Below are 21,759 nucleotides of genomic sequence, written 5' to 3' on the forward strand. Positions count from 1 at the left end.
TTTTGGGGAACACAATACCACCACAGTTCTGAGTGCATTTGTTAGGGACTACAGATATGAACATGGTGTAAAATGTGTATAGTTGTGATGCCCATGGAAGGCTTTTTCTGGCTACTTTCTATCCTTTGATTTTCAATGATATGGTGAAAATATGGCTACATAGCATTTTTAGCTAGACTAAAGTGACCTAGGATTTCAACTTGTATAGCTAATCAACTAGAAAAGTTCATAGTGTGCTGTAGTTATAGTCATTGGAGGACTTGTAGCACCCCTGCAACCCTGTGAGATTCCTCTAGCATAGCTATATGTTCCTCTTCTGCACACTATCTCTTTAATCATTCATTGATCTTGTTTAGATTTTTGTGATTTAAAGTGTTATGTTTAAAAGGTATAAGATAAAAAAGAAAAGCACACCTCAAATGATTGATTTTATTTCTTTCTTTGCTAGCTTTAAAAGATTTCAAGTTGGGCTTAGAAAATTGCTCAGTTGGTAAAGTTTCTGTTGTGCAAGCATGAGGACCTGAATTTGATGCCTAGAAAAAGGCATGCTTGTGTATGCTTTTAAGTCAGCCTCAGGATGGGAGAGGAGTAGAGACAGGTAGATCGACCCCTGGCACTAATTGGTCAGCCAGCCTAGCCAAAGCCATAAGCTTCAGATTTAGAAAGATACTACCCCCTCCACCCATAAAAGCACAAAGTCATAAAGACAGGATATAGTCAAGTCATTGCCCTTTAGTAACCACCTTTTAGCTAAAAATAATGTCAATTTTACATAGATTCTAATGTAACGATTTTGTGAAGAGTACCCATGAAACTTAAATTTGTTTTGGCGTTAGTCATTACTGGAGTCCAGAAATTATCTTATTCATTTTTTAATTTAGATTATTATGTCCATAAATCAGATCTCCTTCCCACAGGCTGCCTCTAGAGTTTTTCCCATGTGATCACATCACTTAGCAAATATCTTTTAAAATGGGCTATATTCTGTTACTCAAACAGTAACTAAAATTTTTCATTTAAATATTTATGTAAAATATATTTTGTAAGATATTGACCTAGAAAAGGACTGCCATTTTAACTGAATTCACTTTTAGTGGATGTAAAAACTGAAGGGATTTTGTTAGCTTTTTTAGTTGGAAGGGGCTTTTCTCACTCTAAAGACTTGTCTGCTGCTCTATTGCTCACCATTTTCCAGTTTTTAAATCTAAACTGATCCCTAGTTTTTAATCCCATTTAAGATTATGTCTTACTACTAATATAAACTCAGTCTATGACCAAACTGGTCATAAGGATTGAAATTATATGAAGGAACATGTACCATTTTCTTCTGGTCCTGCTTTACCCAGGTCCTTGGTACAGGTACCCAGTGAGTACACTGTTTAGTTCGTCTTGTATACCTGTTTTTGGCTGTTTGAGCAGTCTGTTCTTTATCTCCATTCATAGGATACTTTGAAAAACAGTACTGACCTTTACTCTGGGTAGGTATTTATGGAGTAAGCCATACATAATAACATTAGAATCAGTTAAACATAATTTTTTTCTCTTTTATGCACTACTTGACATCAAAAGCAAAAAGAGGTAAGTTTGTTATAAACATGTAGGTGAACCATATTTCCCTTAATAGATTATTCCTTACTATCTTTGCCTGACTTAAATTTCCACAGATCAATAGTTTTACATCAAGAAGCTTATCATTGCAAATCCTTTTTAAAATATATGTAAAAATTGGATTTTTAAAAATGCTTTTTTAAACATATTGCTGTTCCTGTAAATTTTGATTTAGTTTAAGTGTTAGGACATTTGGAAACACTTCATTTAGTTTGGATTATTGTTTGCCTGATAATGTGTATTACACATTATAAGAACTCCTTTCTTAATATAAGAAAAAGAAAAACAGAACAAAAGAACACCACAACAAAACAAACCAAGAAAGAGCTGATATTGGGAAAGTCTTTAATTTTGAGATACATTGAATTGCAGAAGAGAATTCCAAACTTCTCAGAACGTTCTCCAGTGCAATGATTTAAAAGCGAAGAAAATTATTAGATAAGAAAATCAAACACATTTCATTGAGTGGTATCTCATGAATTTTTCCTCATCTGATATCTATCTTTATAACTGAATTTTTAGTGAACTCCTGGGTATAATTTGTTTAACTTATTTCTCTCTGTGTCATTGATGATGAATTAAGACATGAAATGATGATCTGGATTTGATACATGCTAAGTAACTTTGCTTACCAAGAATTAACTGCCTTATTATCTTGAGTTAACTGTGCTAGCTTGCATTGTTCTTGAGAAAGTTATTTCTAAACAAAGGGTCATGTTTGAAAAGGTGTTTAATTGGTATGAGAATCTGGCAACACAGTGTACTTTTACCTCTTGGTGCCACTGTAAATAATTACTCTCTCTCCCTTTATCATCTATTTCTGTCATGCTCATGATTTATTCCTAAATTGTTCAGAAGCAAAAAGGTGCAGACAATTTGTTTTTTTCTCTTTTGTAAGATTTGCATAAAATGGATTTTTCTATAAACATGTTTGTTTTATTGACTAGCCATATGGCAAGTCTCATGAAAGTTTTTGTCTAATCTGTAAACAAAAAAAAAATTCTGCTATACTTAGCAAACAGTTTTAATACTTACCAGAGTATGATAAGCTTGTATGCTGTTGTCATTTAGGGAAGGCAGAACCAGATGCTTTTTAAAGGTTTGTTACTTTGCCTGGATATTTCAACAGTTCTGTAGTTTTTGTCCTTTGAAGAATTTTAATGCATAATAAATTTCAGACTATCAAGGACACAATGATATAATGGAGTTTGCTGTCTTGAACACTGAGTGTCTGGTGCTATAAATTAGCAGATTATACCCCAGAGAAGTTGGAAATTATGCTATCATTTTATCAGTGACTACTTTCATAGAAACTAAAGTGTTTCTAGGATATGTGATATAATTGACAAAAAGGGATGAGATAGCCAACTCTATGTGTTTGATTATAAAATAGCAAATGGTCATAGCTACCTGTTTTTATTAGTGTTGATATACCATTAACTCATTACTGAATTTTTGAAAACATTTTACTGACTACAATTAGTATTTATGTGTTTCTATCACACCCTCTTATTTTCCCTTCTATAATATTTCTATCTCAAGTTTTTCATGCTTGCCTGTTATTTCAGTTGGTTTACTTGGGAGTCCTTAAGACTACTTAAGTAGTGTACTTGATGCTTCTTTCTGTTAGTTCACGAACACACTATTAATAACTTTGTGGATTTAGTGAGGAATAATTTAGTATTGTTGTTGTTGATACGTCTTAAATGATAATTTAAAAATTATTTTCCTGACTTGTCTCCAATTATCAAAAGAAAAATTAATGTTACTACATTAACTTTAAGATCTTTATTATTACTATTCCCTCTTTCTTATTCCTTTTGTTACAAACATATTTTGATGGCAGGAATGCTTGATTCACAAACTCTTTCTTCCTCAAGTGGATCTGTCCAACATTTACAAAGTACTCATAAGGAAAAAATTTACAGATCCTTTAAAGGAAGTGGAGTCAGTACATTAGTAAATATTTTGCATCACATTGTAAACTACTGTGGGGAAATAAGTAACCTTAAGGCAGTTACTTCCTTTGGCTGGAAGACATTCTTCAACAAAAGTTGCCAACAAAGGCTGATGGAGGCAAGTGACGATGGAGCTTGAAGAAGTCAGACATTCCCTTCTGGGATGCTGGAATGCTGTCACAAACTGGATGGCTCTGAACAGTCTGAGAGAGAAGGAACATTTCAGATGGACATAAAAATAGGAGCAAAGGCTTTTGGAAATAGATTCTTTTTTTAATTAACAAATTCAAAGGCTGAAGTTTATAGGTAGCTTTTTAAGTTTTCATGAATAGACAGATATAGCTGGAAAGTAGTAAAAACTCCAGACAAATTTGACAATTTCCAGGAGACTGAAGAATGACTTGATGCTTTTGAAAATATAGCTAAGAACAGACATCTCAACTAGGGTCATCATCAGTCAACTGCTCAGCATGACAGTCCTTTTCAATGTTTTGTCACCATGTTATTGGAGTATTTTTTTTCCTTTGAAGAATTTTTATGGTATTTTCTCTAGAATCCCTGATTTTAGAATTAAAAAATATGCATGACATTCTAAAAAGATTCTTTAAGTGTTTATTTTTAACCTTTCTTGCTTCTCCATGGTTACTCCCTTTACTTATTTCTTGCAGTGGAAAATCTCAGTCATGGCCAGATCTTCCTTTCCTTTGTCCTGTTGTCTAATCAATGAGCTCTGGGTTGTACATTTTCACAAACATTTTTTCACCTGATCTTCATGGGAATCCTGCAAGATTATTGTTTGATGTCTCCACTTATCTAGTAAATAAGGCTTAAAATTTGATGCTCAGAATAGTCAAATTACTTCTTTTGACACCTAGTGACTGGTCCACAGAGCATGAAGCCAAACACAATTTCTCTTTAAGTGCATGGCTTCATAGTGGAATCCAGGCTTAATGTGTTTGAGAACTAGGTTTAACCTTTGGCCCACCAGAGATAAATGCATACTGTATTAGTTATTTTTGTGTTTTCATGATACAATTCCATGACCATAAGCAACGTATAGAAGAGTTTATTTTGATTTACAATTCCAAAGGGAGAGTCCACAATGATAAGGAAGGCATGGCAGGAGGTGCCTGGATCAGGAAGTTTGCTGATCACATTTCAATAGAACACAGGAAGCAGAGAGAGCCAACAAGAAGTAGGGTTAAGCTATAAAATTTTAAAACCTGCCCACAGCAATGCACTTCCAAAAACTTCCATAATTCCTCAAGAAGCATCACAAATGCGGGACCAAGGGATTAAACATGTAAGCTCATGGGATACTTGGTCATCCAAACCACAACAAATGCTTAGTTCTTTCTGATAGACTCTGAATACCAGGCAGAAAAGGAGACTTGAGCAGAATAAGAGAGAGAAGGCAGTATAAAGAGACTGCCAGGAAATGGTGGCAGAAGCTTCACTGGCTAGAGGCAGGAAATACTTTGTAGAATGCTCATCATCTGTCATAGTAGGTCTGCATGACCATGCCTGAGGACCTGAATGTGTCCAGAAGAGTGTCTGTAATGATTACATGGAGAGTGTTTTGTGCTATTATCCACAGCAGCAAACTCCTGTGTTTGTAAGCAGTGGCTATAACGATTCAGTTTTCTTATCTCCATGTACAGTGTATAGAAGTTTATTTTTTAGTGATGCAATTATCACCCAGATTTATACTTAGTAATATAATTACCCACATGTCACATCTTGTCATCAGTTTAATTATCCCCAATAATACTTATTTGGTAGATTTTTGCTTCTAATATATACATATATACATACACACATACACATATATATGCTGTTTGGGGGTTTTTTGGACTGAAGAAGTACTCTTGGCAGAAAGTGGGTGTTACCATTGCATCTACTTTAGAATACATAAAACAAAGGCTATGTTTTATGTAGACAGAAGTTTTCCTGTATCCCATATGGACCTGCAGCTGCTCAGTCCCAAGTAAACACATAGAGACTTATATTAATTACAAACTGTATGTCCTATGGCTCAAGCTTCTGGCTAGCTAGCTCTTTAATATTAAATTATTCCTATTAATCTATATGTTGCCACATGGCCATGGCATTACCAGTCTGCTGGCATCTTGTTGCTCCTTTGGTGGCTGGTGGCTCTCTCCACTCCGCCCTTCTCTTTGTTTTTGAGAGAAACAAAATTTGAATTTTGGGCTCTCTTGAATTTCTCACCTGGCTGTAAGCTTTCTTGCCATAGGCCAAAACAGCTTTATTTATTATCCAATGGGAGCCACACATATTCATAGCATACAGAAAGACATCCCACAGCAGTTTTAGTTTTGGGGCTATAGTTACAATATACCACAGAGCGAGCAACTAACTTAAACAACAAATTGTATTTATTTAATTTTCCACACAAAATACTCAAATTCAAGGTCAAGGTGCCTACAGTAGATGCCTGCTGCATCCTCATTTGGTCCTCTGAGTTATATATATTCTTGTGTCTCTTTGATCTTTTCCCTGCACAAGGATATGCATCAGATGGAAGTAGAACAAAACTCAATTAGCATAATTTTAACTGACCCTCTGAAGGTCTCATCTCCAAATACAACCCTATTTAAAGGTGCTGGGGTAAGGCTTTAACTTTGGGAGGACACAATTCATGCCACAGCAGGCTCCATGGGGCATTACACTGAAAGAACATGTATAGACAATCAGAAACTTGGGCTTAAGTTCTAACTCTTACTTGGGCCCTGTGCTGATTAGTTTTATGTCAACTTGACATAGGTTAGAGTCATTTGGGAAGATGGAAGCTTAATTGAGAAAATGCTCCTAATAGATTGGCCTGTGGGCAAGCCTTTGTGATATTTTCTTAATTAGTGATGGGAAGGTTCATCTCATGGTGTATGATACCACTCCTGGGTAGGTGGTCCTAGGGTGTATTAGAAAATAGGCTACATAAGGAAGCCGTGGAGAACAAGCCAGAAAGCCACTATTGCATGGCCTTTGCATGGGCTCCTGTATCCAGGTTCCTTCCCTGACTGCCTTGGATGATGGATTACATGCTGTAGGGTGAAATAAACCCTTTCCTCCCCAAGTTTGTTTTTGGTCATGGTCTTTTATCATAGCAATAAAAATGCTAACTGAGACAGGCCCTAAGAAAATCACTTAACTTTTTGATACTCAGTTTTCTGAGCACACACACACACACACACACACACACACACCCTTTTGTTCTTTATAAAAGTCACAGAAAGTGACCAGGCATAAACTCCTCTACCTTTCTAAGCCTTATTTCTTTATTCTAAATAAAATTAATTCTATTTCAGTGTGGTGGTGCATACTTGTAATTATATTACTTGGAAGGATGAGACAGAAAAATACCAGCTTAAGACCATTGTGGGACCCTGTATCAAAAGTTAAATAAAAAGAAATAAAAACTATTTGATTGACTTTTTATAAGGATCAGAGGTCCTTGTATGCAAGATATTTAGTTCATGTTTGTGTCTATAGAGCACTTTCCAAACATTACAAGTTATCATTATGTCTCATCTTTCTTGTTTTTCTACTTTCATTCTGTGTGTGTGTGTGTGTGTGTGTGTGTGTTTCTGTCAACCAAAATCAGGTCTAGGTTTGCAGAAAAAAAGAAAACAAAAGAGGTTGTCTTTATGCTTTCATCATTGGATGTGGAGTATCAAAATAATCCATAACTCTATCAACTTTTATTCAAGTAGATTTCATAAATATTCTTGTTTTTATAGTATTATTTAGTCCTCTGTTACTGAATATTGACTATTTGCTGAAAGTTCCTATTATTTTTGGTACAAAGTTATATCTATTTGAAAAGTGCAAAAATGTCATTCTATGATAGGATTTGTTCAGATGTATTTATTAAAGTTATTATCAAAATGGTCTTAAAATATTATACCAGTTTAACAAAGATAATAACCAAGTGTCTTACCAAGAGGCATGTATGCTCACTGAATCATGAACTTCCCTTTCTCTTGTCTATTTTTCTAGCATGCCTATTTTTGAGAATATGAGTTACTATTTTCAAAACATAAAAAGAGAAGCCGAATGTAGAGGCAATATCTATAATCCCAGCTTTCAAGAGGCTGAGACAGGTGAATCATGAATTGAGGCCAGTTGGGCCACAGAGCAAGTTACTGTCTTGAAAGGAATAAGAAGAGCAGTGAAATGAAATTTTAAAATTTTAAAAAGACACCAAAAAGTCATGTGCATATACAGCATAAATAAAGAGGTGCCCAGGGAGAAAGAGAATGTGGAAGCAATAGTATAGACACCTAAATGCACCAGAGAGAATGTAGAAATACAGTTTTTATACAGAAGAAACAAGGTTTTCTAAATTCAATCCACAAACTTGAGCCTGATCTTCGGCAAATTTTGGGAAATGGATGGGTTCATCTGCTCAGTATACAGTGGTGACTGATAAAGGCTAGTTCATTAAGAATGACTTCTGCTAGACTAAGCTTCATTCTCATGCGTAAAGCCAGGGTAAGTGGTATGTCTGAATCTTGACAAACAACCAGCTGTTTAAGAAAATTTAAGGCAAATAGAGAATTAGTCATACATTTTTTTTTGCATTCATGATTGAAAGGGTCAAAAATCATCCATCAAAATTTATGAAATGTGTCTCTACCTAGCCCTATTGTTGCCAATATGAAATGAAGATATCAAAGTCAAATTACCACATTTTTTGGCTTGATACATAAAAATAGGAGAGGGACTAATATATTAAAGGTGAAATGCATTAGGGATAAACATAAAACATTAAAAAGTAGGATCTGGAATTGTAACTCAGTGGTAGAATACGTGCCTAGCATGCACAGGGCCCTGGATTCCAGTTCCAAACCACAAATAAATTATATAAACTATTTCATTGGAATTATAAACATATAGATCCTTAATTATATTAATAATGGATATATATCCACATTTCATTGGCATTGTAAACATATATCCATAGGCATGGAATAGAAGAAACATGACTTATTAGCACCATCTATAAACAAAAAAAGATTGGCATGAAATAGCAGTGGAATGTGGTTGCTTTAAATGTCATACAGACTTTGTTATTTTCATAGAATTTTGATAATTATGATGAGACAGGTCTGCTGTGCTATTCTTCTCTTGCCATACCTGACTGCATATGATTTCATTTTCAGACACTTCAGGGTTAGAAAGATGTTCCTATACTAGATCATGTCCTCTAGAGTAGGGTGAGGGAGGTACATGAGAGGAAAGTGAGAGAAGTTGCCACCATGTCTCATAGGAAGAGCTTGATTTGGTATTGGGGACATAGATTTCATAGAAACTTGAGCAGCACTGGATGTGGCTCATGGTGCTGAGGGAAGGAGATACATATTGAAGAGCCAAGGGTGCATTAGATCTTCCACTTTGAAAGCATGCTATAGGAGATTGTGTGCCATTGAGAACTGCTCTGTACTTTTCACGGAGTATCTGGTAAGCAAGGAAACCTCTTCTAGAGCCTTATTCTGGCAGACTGTGTGATCCCATATCACAGCCACTGCTGTCATGTGGGCTGAGGGATGAGCAAAAACCTAGTGTTTCAACTTGTTCTACTCAGGGCACTCTCACCTATCCCATGCAGCCACCGCTGAGTTTTTAGACTCTCTAAGGCACTGGCTTTTCGGATATTGATGAATTTTCTAAATTGCATCAAAAACATTAAAAGTAGTAGAAGCTTGAGGGAGAGCTGTAGAGTAATAACTTCTTCCTCTCTGCCAGGGAAATCTGTTTTCAGCCACCAAAACAACAAACAAGCAAGCAAACCAAACCAAAAATAACAACACAAAACATTATCCCTGTTCTTGGATGCTGTATCTTGCTTTGTTTTTTTGATGTATTTGATTCTCTTCAGATCAGAGTCTCAATTGTATGATGGTATTCTTTCACCATGTAACCCTGATACTTTCTGGAAGTAGCTGATAGAAATGTAAGAGTAGCCAGAGAACACAGTGCCTGACACATGGTAAGCAATGAGTGAGTTCCAGATGTTATAGCCTCTTCCTCTTCCTCACCATCTCCATGCCACATTACTGTAAGTGCTCACTGAATGTGTTTGTCTTTCTCAATCAAGCAGAGATTTTATCTTCTTTGTGTTTTTGTCCCCACTGTCCATTAGTCTCCAACATAAAGTTAGTAATTTGATTATTGAATAATTGAGACTATCTTGGTTAATAAATGACATCGGCTGTGGTTGCTCTGCAAGTCATCTTTTATGATTTAAAAATAGTGAGATTCAGCTACACTTACCTCAAGAGTCTGTCTGGCCTAGAACATCATAGTCAGAGCTGGGATAACAGGAACTGAAGCCTAGGAGGGACCTTTTCTATCTCCCAGCACACCTGCTTTACTTTGCAGAGTGTATGCTAAAATACTGTGGTTCAGTTTGGCTTGAAGTGGCATAATTAGAAAGATGTGGACCCAGGAGGACTCAGAGGGGAGACTTGAGAGACAGCTGAATCAGAGAAATGTAGCTTTTTTAAATTCACATCAACACATCATGTTTCTACATTTGGAATCTGTTGGTTTTGCTCTTAAGAGTAGCACTTAGTTAAAGGATTAAAAAATATTAACAATAACTGGAGGTGATGTCTATAGTTATTTTTATTTACTTATTAGTATATTTTAGACAGAATCTCATTATATAGGCTTGTCTTGTCTGGAACTCACTATGTAGAACAAGCTGACATTGAACCCAGAGATCTGCCTTCCTCTGCCTCCCAAGTGCTGGAATTAAAGACATATACCACCATGCCTAGAAAAGTAATTTATTTTTAAAAGAGATATAGGACTGGAGAGATGTCTCAGTGGTTTTTTAATTTGCTGATCTTGAAGAGAACCTAGATTCAGTTCTTCCCACATGGTTCACAACTGCTTGTAACTACAGTTCCAGGGTATCTGGCACCTTCTTCTGATCTCTGTGGCTACCAGGTATGCACATGATACATATACATACGTGTAGGCAAACACTCATGCACATGAAATAAAAATAAATCTTTAAAAGGAAAGAGAACATAATGTTCACTATAAATGTAAAGAGCTACCAAATCAGGCAGCTTATTAAGGGAGTGCATTGTGGTTTTGTGTGGGAGGCCAGCTCCCACCTTTTAAAGGGTTCCTATGAGGAGGAGAGAGGTATAAGAAAATAGTAGATAGAAAGATAGCAAATAAGAGAAAGACAGAAACACAGGATAGCTTCAGGAGGACATGGATCAAAACCCAGTGGCCTCGAAGATTTATTCAAAAGGCTTTTTATAACATGTCAAGAGGAGAAGCAAAAGACCTTTCCCTTGCTACATCAAAGCACACTGCACAGCCAAGTGTAGACCCTTCCAAACATCTGGTAACCATTCCCATGGTCAAATCATCCCTTTATATAGCCCTGCTGGGTAAAGCAAGCTCAGATTCTCGGACCCTGAGTAAATTCTCACTAGGAAACCTCTGCAGGTCTCTACCGTCTTGATCATCTGTTTCCTGTTATCAGAAAGGGTATTTTCAACGCATGATAAGCCATGATTGCATTGCAAAGAAATTATTTCTGATATACATATTTGAAAAGAAAGAATTTTGATACTCCAATTGATTCAACAAAGGCTAATGCTCTGCTTTAGAAGTGTTTCATTTATCTCTTGCTGACAATATAAAGTGTAAAGATTACAGAGTACATGTCCAGGTCATTTTTTCATCCATTGTACTTATCTAAAGGAGGGAAGTATGCACCTAGTTTATAACTTATAAATTGCATATCTGGTGGCACAATTAAAATTCAGTTAGCTGTCTGAATTTGTCCAAATTATAACACAGATAGAAAAGTTTTGGAAAGAGACAAAATGAACAGACAGAGATTTTTAAATAGAAAAGGAATTAATTTCTAAAGCCTTGAGTTTTTACAAAAGAGAACCATTGAAGCTGGTCGAACTTAAAAGGGACAAAACAATAAAAAGGGGACACCTCAAGTTCTGAGAAAACAGAGAAAAAAGTCCAAGTATGATAAGTCTAAATATCAGTTAATACAGATTCAGATTTCTTCATTCCTATTAATAAGAAATGGTTAAGCTGCAACAAAGATCACTGTGTAAAAGAGTCTACTCAATAATGATGCTATAGAGAACTCAAATCAAGCTTACTTCATGTTGCTTTCTATATTTCATTAGAAAGTTTATGTTTCTTAAAAACATTATTGTGAATTTTGATATTCTAGAAATACCAAATTCTGATACATTTTGTTATAAAATAGAATATAGTGATTTTAGAACAGCAGTGACTTAGATATGAGCTTTTAAACATAAATTTGAATAGAGTCTTAACCCTAAAAATCCAGAATTTGAGGTGACTTGGCTTTAATATCTTCTACATGTCTAAACTGTTCAGCAAAGAAAATGCTTCAAGAATCATTTTCAAACCCAAATTCCATTTTTGCTTTTTTTCAGACTTTTTAAAAAAATATTATGTATACATTTCCCACTAGCCTTTTGTATATTTCTAATATTGTAAACTCAATGCTAGAGAGCAAACTGATTTGTGATGGCTTAGACCTATCTTTTTGGATTAACACAATGACAACCTATAACATGTAGTTAATCTAGTATGAGTTATAGTATATGGTTTTAAAGTAATAAAAACCAAACAAAGTGAGTACCATTAGTAAGGTTAGCTTCCTTCATCAGTCCAAGTTACTCAAATTTTCTTATATAATGAACCATCTAAGATTTCTGCTAACAATTATTTTCAACACATACAATCCATTTTCTGAAAACTGTAAAGATAATTTTCTTGTTCAATATCATCTTAATAAGGTATTGTTTGACTTTCTCAAAATATCTGTGAGTTTGACAATATTACTATATGCCCTGACAATAAAATCTGTTACCTAAATATATTCCATTTTAGAACAGCAGATCTATGTGCTAATCAAGTAATCAGCATCATGTTCAAGTTCAGAAGTTGAAGATTTTTTTATATCAATAGACTCTGACTTTAGAGGCATCAGAACACCAACTATGAATGCCATAGGACATAATGTACTTTAAAAACTATTGCAACTGTTTTTATGCCATTAGTTTTTCTAATATTGTATTTAATTAAGAAAAAAATTCTGTCTTTTCTATTGGCGTTAGTCAAGGAAAACACACCCAAAAAACCCACACTTAATCTAGATGTTTCTGAGTGCACATTCCTCACTAAATCTCAGGCAGCTGATTTAGTTACTGTTGCTAACACCTTTATGTCATCTCTTTGTGTACATGTCTAATTTATTAGTTTCTTGTAGATTGTCAGCAGCCTGCTGCCTCCGTACCGCCACAGTGCTCACAACTAACTGGGAGGCAAGACTACCCAACTGTCAGGTAAATTCACAGGTCCTTCCTTCTCCCATCAGCTGCATGTCAGCTCCCCTCCCAAGACCATAACTACCTATGCATCTTTATATGTTATTGCATGTTTTTTCATGAATTGGCTACATGATGATTCCCTTGTTACTTGAAATCCATATTCCCTATGAGCATGCACAGGAGTTAGTGCTATGTCATCAACCACTAGCTGGTAGAATGAAGGCTGCTTCGTTTCCCCTAGTGAGCAAACACTTGGATTATGCCAGTGTTTCATTGCCTCCAATCTCAAACCTGTAATTTTAAGCTATTTGACCTACTTTTATCTTTTTGTCCTTCAAATATACATCTCAGGCAAACAAACAGTGAAAATATATGCAAATAGACATGGAAAATATCTAATGTCTATTCTAGGACACTTTATAAAAGGGTTTCCATTTTCTGTCTACTCAGTCCCATTGTTAAAATTGAATTTGTGATATTATGTACCTGTTACCCCAGTATTTTGAATGCTGTGATAAGATGCTGAGTTTGAGACCAGCATGAGATATATATTGAGTTCAATGCCAGCTTGTGATACAGAATAACACTCTCCAAAATCTATTTTTAAAAAAAAGGGGGGAAGGAGGGAGAAAAATTAAAATCTGAATTAAAAAAAATTGCAGTGATTATTTTCCCTTTATCTGAAATGCAGTGTTTTAAAGGCATGTTTGTAGACTTCCTAGACATTGAACTTGAGAGTTTGCTGACAGTTCATATTCCACTTTAAAGCACTCCAAAACAATTACTAGTTCCATCCTGAGTGACTCCCCCAGCCTAGCAGCATCTTGTCAGAACCTCCTCATCTCCATAATGTCTTTCATCCTCACTTACCTGGCTTCTGCTGGTACCAAGCTTATTAATATACATAATGTATCTCTTGTTCTCCTACCAGAAGAAGTCTTGTGTCAAGCAAGGACCAATCCAAACATGGGTCCATGTGTGTGTTTGAGATGAGTAGCTGTCAGTAGCAGACATACATGTTCATGCCTTAGGGTAACTGGGTACCCGCCAATACAGAAGCAATACATCTAAAGCTAGAGTGTGATGTGTTCTATTGCCTATGTAAGTGGAACACTGCCCTCAGTATTGTGGATTAAACCTAGGGTGTCACATATGCTGTTAAGGGATCTACTATTGAGCTGCATTGTCACCCCCTCAAAGTACATTGTAAATAGTGTCTTCTGATTGATGTCTCTTAGAAAACTGATCATACATTTACCTCAGAAATATTCCTTATTTTTTGTATTTATTTTATTTTATTTTATGTGGGAATGTTTTGCTTGCATGTATGTATGTGCACCATGCATGCTTGGTGCTTGGAGATGTTAGAAGAGGGCACTGGATTTCTTGGGAGTTACAGATGGTTGTGAAACATTATGTAGGTGCTGGGAATTGAACCCAAGTCCTTTGCAAGAATAACATATGTTCTTAATTACTGAGCCATCTCTCCAGCTTCTCAGAACTGTTCTTTACTAACATGTTGATGGCATTTATAACAATAGCCAATTCTGGGTAATTTCAATTATATAAGTAATGAATATTAGTATGAGTGCTCAAGTTGATCAGAGAGAGATTCTATAGTATAGTGACTAAGAACCTGGAGTCTGAACCTCTAGTCTACACTCTGCAAAGGAACCTCCTTCATTTGGGGCTCCAGGGTAGTGCTAACACTGTACAGATGCCCCATAAATGTTGACTACATAACGGAGTGAATGAGCTTTGTAGTCAGATTTTTGGCTTGTGATCCTATCTCTTACACCCTATATGTGTAATCTTGGAAGGCTGTTTCTGCTAGCTATGTTCTTTCTTTACTTATAAGGTAAAAAGCACAGACACTGGGGGAATTCAGTGATGAAGGGCCTGGCATGTCTGCCCAGTCTGCTGTTAGAATTCACACTTTTGTACACTACCATCCCTGACCAAAATCTGTTTATTTTGTGGCCAATCCAGTTTGCTTGAGCACAGTTGGCATACTACTGCATTAAAAATTTCCATGACTCAGGAATGCAAATAAAAGCAATTTAGTGAATTTCAGACATTCCTAGTTTCTATTCAAGTAGTTGTAGAATGTCTAGAACAGACATCTTCTCTTCCTCACTATAGTACACACAGAGAAAGGATTAATGTATAGAGATTTGGAAGGACTCCTCTTCAGAGTGGCTTGGGTCCTGACTGGCTTCTGCTACAGGAGGACCTGAGTCAGTACTGCACTGTCCTCTTGCTCCTTCTAGGCAGGAAAGGCAATACACAACCAGCATCAGAACTCAGACTGGGTACCAGGCAAGGGTAAGTTCTTCACGTGTGTTAGTCACTGTGATTCCCCTATAGGCTAAGCAGCTGTTATACTCCTCTAAATGAGGAAATCAGGGTTGGGCACACAGAACGACTGAGCCAAGTATTTAACACCCATCCCTGTCCACCATGGAGCATAGCTGCACTTAGATAAGGAGCCAGTCATTTTATCTACAGTTGGCAGAACAAAGAAAGCTTGTGTAAGTTACCTAGCTGACTCAGTTTCTTTGAATTGAAAGTGGATATTCAGTGAAACATGAGAAAAATTTCTAGGAATATTGAGTGATTTCAAATCAGATGCTCTCTTTGTTTCTCATTTTGAAAAAAAAAAGTTTTTTACTTCCCTCCTGTTTATATGTATATACTTAGTAACTGTAACTGTTTTTTTACTTCTGGGAGTTAAATTCAGGACTGTACACATGTTGTACTCACATAACTTTTAAGGTATATGATTTCTCAATTCCTTAGTATTTAAGGTATATGATTTCTCAGTTCCTTAGTTTCTTAATAAAGTGCTCTTACACTGAAAATGTAGAACTTTTCCACATATAGTTTTGTTGTTTTGTTTTGAGACATAGTCTTGCTATGTTGTCAAGGCTTATCATGAATTACATGAGCTCCTGGACTTCAAGTGACTCTCCTGCCCTGGCCTCTCAAAAAGCTTTAATTGCAGGTTTATGCCACATGCCCAACGTCTATATACTTTGTTTTTTGGTATTAAAGTTTTTATTTGGAGTCTCATGCACAATCTATACAAGTCATGAAAATGGAAAACACCACAAAATAATATTTAAATAGAAGGTAAGAGCACAGTATGTCATGTTTCAATAAATACAATTCAATTTTTTGGACTATTTGCAGGCTGATTCTATTCTAAGTTATTAAAAATTTTTATACATAACGATACAGTGGGAAATGATATTATAGCCTTGGACATAATATTTAAATATATAAAAATGTGTAATATTTATCACATCTTCACATCTACTAAGTTGTATTTACCTGGAAAAAGACAAAGAAAAATAATAACTGTAAGATGAATTACTAAATGGTCTTATTAATAAAAAACTTGGAGCCAGATATTAGGGTTAAAACTGGATATCAGAAAAGCAGAAAGAAGCCAGCCACATTCTTACCACTTGGAGATCTTCAGCCAAAGAGACCTACTTCCTGTATACCCAGCCTATACTCTTCTGTTCTGCATTTCACTTCCTGTCTCCACCCAGCTACATCGCTGCCTGTCCTGACCTCTATGGTTAGTGCTGGGATTAACGGCGTGTGTCACCATGCCTTGCTCTGTTCCCCAATGTGGCCTTGAACTCACAGAGATCCAGATGAATCTCTGCTTCCAAAATGCTAGGATTAAAGGCATGTGCTACCATTGCCTGACTTCTATGTTTAATATAATGGCTGGCTTTTTCCTCTGATCCTCAGATAAGCTTTATTAGGGTGCACAATATATTGGGAAAAACAATGTATCACCACAAATAACCTTTTTGAAGATATTTCAAACTTCCTGAAGATATGCCCAACTTAATACTTTAAATATCTTAGTAATGAATTATTAGGCTCTCTGTTGCCATGTTCTTCCAGTGAAAAGTTATTTATAGTAAAGGTTGAATAACAAGCAGTCTTCTAAAGATATTTAGCAGTCAAAATGGAAACTGAATTCATGTTATACTTTAAGTAATAATGTGCCGAATGTTTATGTTAAAATAACTTATTAACCTGTCAGTCAAGAATATGTTTCTTATAGGTTAGTGTATATATATTGTGCATGATGTTACTACATTTTATGCAAACTTAAAATACTGATACTATGGTGTAAAATAGTCCAACTTTCACTTTATAAGGAATTTTAAATGATGAAAATAATTTTAAGTCATCATGAATGATAATCAAGATGTTGAGCCAACTGAACTATAGCCACTGCTTGGGCTATGCTCTCCTTAGCTAGCCATGCAAAAACACCCTAGGAAGAAGAGAACTGCATCATACAAGGTCCTTCCTGTGTAATGTGACTACCATAATACTACTTGCTATAACTTATGCTGTACTTTATGTTTAATTCCATAGAAAGAAGTTATTTCTAACTTACAAAATACCACAGGGTCTGAGGAAAGTCTCTCTGATTTATTGTTAATCTGTTATTCCTTAACCGTTGACTATTGGGGAGGTTAGGGATAATCTTAGCCAGCATTGATTTTTTTCCTTTTATCATTAATTGATTAAACTGTACACTACCTTCTTGATCCTTGTTCCACCATTTTGTATTTGCTACATTTATACACATGGGTTAGAGCTGTGGCTTAGTCACAAACTGCTTGCCTAAACTGTATGAAGTCTTGTGTTTCTTCCCAAGCATCACCAAAAAGAAAAAGAAACAGGAAAAATAATTTTTACCATTGGTCATCCTAATCAGTATAGGACATCAGTTTCCTTTTAAACTAAATTTACAGTGGTTCAAAGAGCTCAGGAAGTAACTTCTTGCTAAATATTTACTAAATTATGATTTTATACTAATGTTCAACAGATACAAATGATTGACAATTTCAGTACCAAAGCTTCAAAAGTATCTGTTTAATCCGATTTTTAATTAATCCATTGATAATATTGCTTTTAAAATTATTTAAATATATAAATAATAAACTTTGAATAGTTACAACAAATACTCCCAATAGAAATGAGTTACGATACTAAAATTCATAATATATGGGGAAGTAGACCATGTTTTCCAATTTAAAAAAACCCATGGTACCCTCTCCCTGTTGATAATCATGTTTTAAAAGATATCAACCCAAATATGTTTTGTAGTTTTATCCTTGGAAATCTAATGATTTTTACTACTTTACTCTTCAAGATTATTCATCAAGACATTGAAGAGTCTGAAACCATGCTCATTACAACTGGAGGCTCTCAGAGGTGTCCTGTTGGTTAGAAGACCACATCATTCACTTAACAAATGTAAAATGCTGTAAAAGTCATCAGGGTTTTTTTTTTTCATACCACCAAACCAAAGTGGAGGAACCCTAAGAGCAAACTAGACTTCACAAGCAAGTGGATTATCTTTCTGAGTCTCTATAGTAAACTAGATTCTTATAAATGTTAATGTCTTGGTCTCTGGGCTAGCACCATCTGAACCACAGAGAGCACATGGCAAATACAGGCTCTAGAGTCCCTTACTGGCCCTGATAACTCAAAGTCTCCTTTACCAAGATAATAAAGTTTGAAAAGGACTGATCTAATGACACTTTACTGCCAACCCAGAGATCTAGGAGTTGGAGACTGTGCAAAAACTGAATACTTGGCTTGGAGGACAAGTTCATGTATCAGTTCCCAAAGTTTCTCTTTACTTTTTCTTTTTTTCTTTTTCCATGCTCTGCTTTAAAACCTGAATTTTTCTTGGCATGCTTTGAATTTAAACAATTTTCTTCACAAAGTTTCTGTTCATGTGTTTAAAATGTATAGTGCAATAATTTGTCTGACCATCACAGTGTACGTGGTTGTTTACCAGTATGATTTTGCTAACTGCCTTCTTTCTCATTTTCAGTCCGGACATTGCCCTCCCTGAGGAGCAGCCACATTCCAGCTCACAGTGTGCTCCTCTCCATTGTCTCACCAAGCCTCCTTACCCCTAGTCTTCATCTCTCATGGATGAGTATATGGGCTGAAGGTTTTGTAGCCACACTGAGGACACTGCCTGAGATCTAGCAGGTGTTTTCTTCTTGGAGATTAGATGTACATATAGATTACAGTCCATCATTTTTGAAGAGGAGAGAGAGTTCAGAAGAATAAAATGATGCATTGAACCTGGTGTAATCAAACAATTTATGGTTTATCTGAGTCACAGATGACCTGCAATCAAATGGCAACAGTTCACTTGAAATTTAAATGAAACATGTATCTCAGTTAGCTGGCTTTACCTCCACAGCATAAAAGAGATCCAAGACAATGTAAAACAGATACGTTGTAAAATCATCTTTCCCTATACTTCAAAGTCAGTCATCAAAGTTGATTCAATATTTTCATTGATATTTATTTTATATTTTATTTGCTATATGGTTTGTGTTTGTAAAGATACCTTCTGTAAGCAGAATTCATTTATTTTTAAATACTCATAGTTTGCTCAATTTAACTTAGTTTAAAATCTGGAACTGGCAAGATTATGGTCCTTTTTCTTGCAGAAAATTACAAATGAGGTGCATCAGAATGTTAACACTAACTGTTTTGCTGCTACATGAATATTCTTTATGCAGTTATTTTCTAATTAGTAACTCATTAATTGCTAGTTTTTTTTACTATATTTCTTCAGTGGACATTTATTAAGTAAATCTAAGAAAGAGGCAAAGATGTGATTCATTGACTTAATCAAGTTTTGATTGTATCTTTAATTTTTTTAAATTGAAGTTGAGTAGATATATTGGTGCTGCTCCTGTGTGATTGTGTGTGTATGTGTGTGTGTGTTAAAGAAGGGCAAATTACTGGAAGGAAAGAAATGGTGTGTTTATTTAATGACCACAAATTTTTTTAAACTTTTTCCAAATTTAGGGTCTTACTATGGGTTTCCACTAAAAGGGATCACTATAAATGTAAAAACATATACATATATAGCTGTAAGGTAGGCTTGGCTTGTTAATTTGTGCATAAAGTGTATGTTTTTGTTGTTTGTTTATTTCACAATGAATCTTTCTTGCCAAAAAAAAAATAATAAACCTTAGATCATTGTCTACTTTTGACAAATACTCAGGTGCCTACAGTCATATTATATTGAGATAAGACATATTCCTATTTAATTTACAGATTCTGCTAGGTAATTTTTATGACTTTATTTAAGTCAATAGAATTTCATAGAAAATTTTAGGTTTTGCATTATTGAGAAAACAAGGACAACAGCTAATTGAGCTGTGTGGTCTAACTTGGATTCCTCAGTTCTCAAGTGCTGCCCACATAACTGCGCCTAACCCTGACTCCTTGTCCTTGTCAGGTAGCCTTAACTTACATAAAACCATAAAGATTTTACTTTTTCATTTAACAGTATCTTTAACTTCTCTTCAAAACAAAACTGGTCCTCACTGTTAGCAAAAAGATGACTAGCGCTGTAGGAAGACAACAGAGATTTCAGAGCTTCCCAGCTTGTGGCACATTTATGAAGTGCTCCATCAAAGTCAGCTGTCAGTCACAAAGCACATTGCAGGAACTTTGTTTGTTTTTTCTGTTCCTGTTGAGTAGCAGTCATAGTTACCAAAGCAACCCAAAGATTTTGTGTTCCTTATCTGAATAATGTTTTCATGTCATTTCTTATGCAACTTGGAGTAATAGTTGAAATAGTTGCCCAAATAGGGATGCAGGTTAAAGTACAGCAACACACAAGACAGATCCTGATGGAAGTCCTAGTCAATCAGCATCCCCACATAGTTGCCTGTATTGCTTTGTTATTTCTGTACATTCTCATTTATTGGTGTTGAATTTGCCTGGTGCCAATATTAGTGAGACAGTATCGATTTTCATTGGAGTTCAATTAAAGACAACTTCCTCTGTTCTTTCTTTTTCACTTTCCCCTTTCCTAAGCATGAATTGAAACCCAAGAAGTGTCATAGTTGCTAAGTTGACTTTGACCTGAGGGATAAAATGCCTTTTTTAAGTAAGTACCCCAGAATGAGTTGTGTCTTTGGAATGGGAACTCAACAATGGATCTCTTCCCTGTGTAACCACTGTTGACATAGCTACATTGTGTTTGTGTGTAAAGCTGATTTCTTCCAATATGAAATTTATCAATAAGTCTGTTATAAATGTGTTTCATTTTAGTTGTTTATTTGAACAGAGTATGAAATGTTTGTTTTGAAATATTAATTCTTTAAAATATTAATTTTAACAGAATTTAACCAAGAAGATATAGAAACTTTGAAACAAATTTTTCATTTTCAGCACAAAAGTAGGTGGTAATCTCTAAGCAGTAAGAGACTGTCATTTATTTATGTTGTACTACAACATTTAGTATAGTTTAGACTGAGCCATATTTATATTTATTTATTTACAGACCTTTTCAATGAATAAATGTATAGTGCTGATAAAAATGAATACCTGTAAAGATAACAGTGGGATGTAAAAAGAAAACGAAAAAATGAAAAACTGATGAAACAAAAAGCATGAATCTCAGTAAGAATAATTGAAGGTGCATTTGATATTAAAATATAAACTATAGAAACACTACAAATGCTAATTGTTGTAAACATTTCAAACAAAGATGAGAGGTAATGTTCAAGATTAGTTAGACAAAGTAACCAACTATTTGTAAAATTTCATTACATTTTACTCTGTGTGTGTGTGTGTGTGTGTGTGTGTGTGTGTGCACATGCGTGCATGTACACACATGCATATCCACAGCATGTGTGGAAGAGTCAGAGGAAAACCTACAGGAATTACTTCTCTCCCACAACTATGTGGACCCCAAGGATTGAACTCAGATTATCAGGCTTAGTAGAAGGCAT

General features: G+C 35.3%; 1 protein-coding gene across 1 annotated transcript in view; it reads left to right on the forward strand.

Moving 5' to 3' along the window:
• Positions 1-12,991, forward strand: part of Bicd1 (BICD cargo adaptor 1) — a 109,665-nt gene extending 96,674 nt beyond the window's left edge. The window contains exon 8 of the mRNA XM_059257183.1: positions 12,880-12,991. Coding sequence (XP_059113166.1) covers positions 12,880-12,927 — 48 coding nt within the window. The 3' untranslated portion in view covers positions 12,928-12,991. The remainder of the gene's footprint in view (positions 1-12,879) is intronic.
• The last annotated feature ends 8,768 nt before the right edge of the window (positions 12,992-21,759 follow it).

This window comes from Peromyscus eremicus, chromosome 3 (assembly GCF_949786415.1).
Source record: "Peromyscus eremicus chromosome 3, PerEre_H2_v1, whole genome shotgun sequence".
In the NCBI taxonomy this organism is placed as follows: Eukaryota; Metazoa; Chordata; class Mammalia; order Rodentia; family Cricetidae; genus Peromyscus; species Peromyscus eremicus.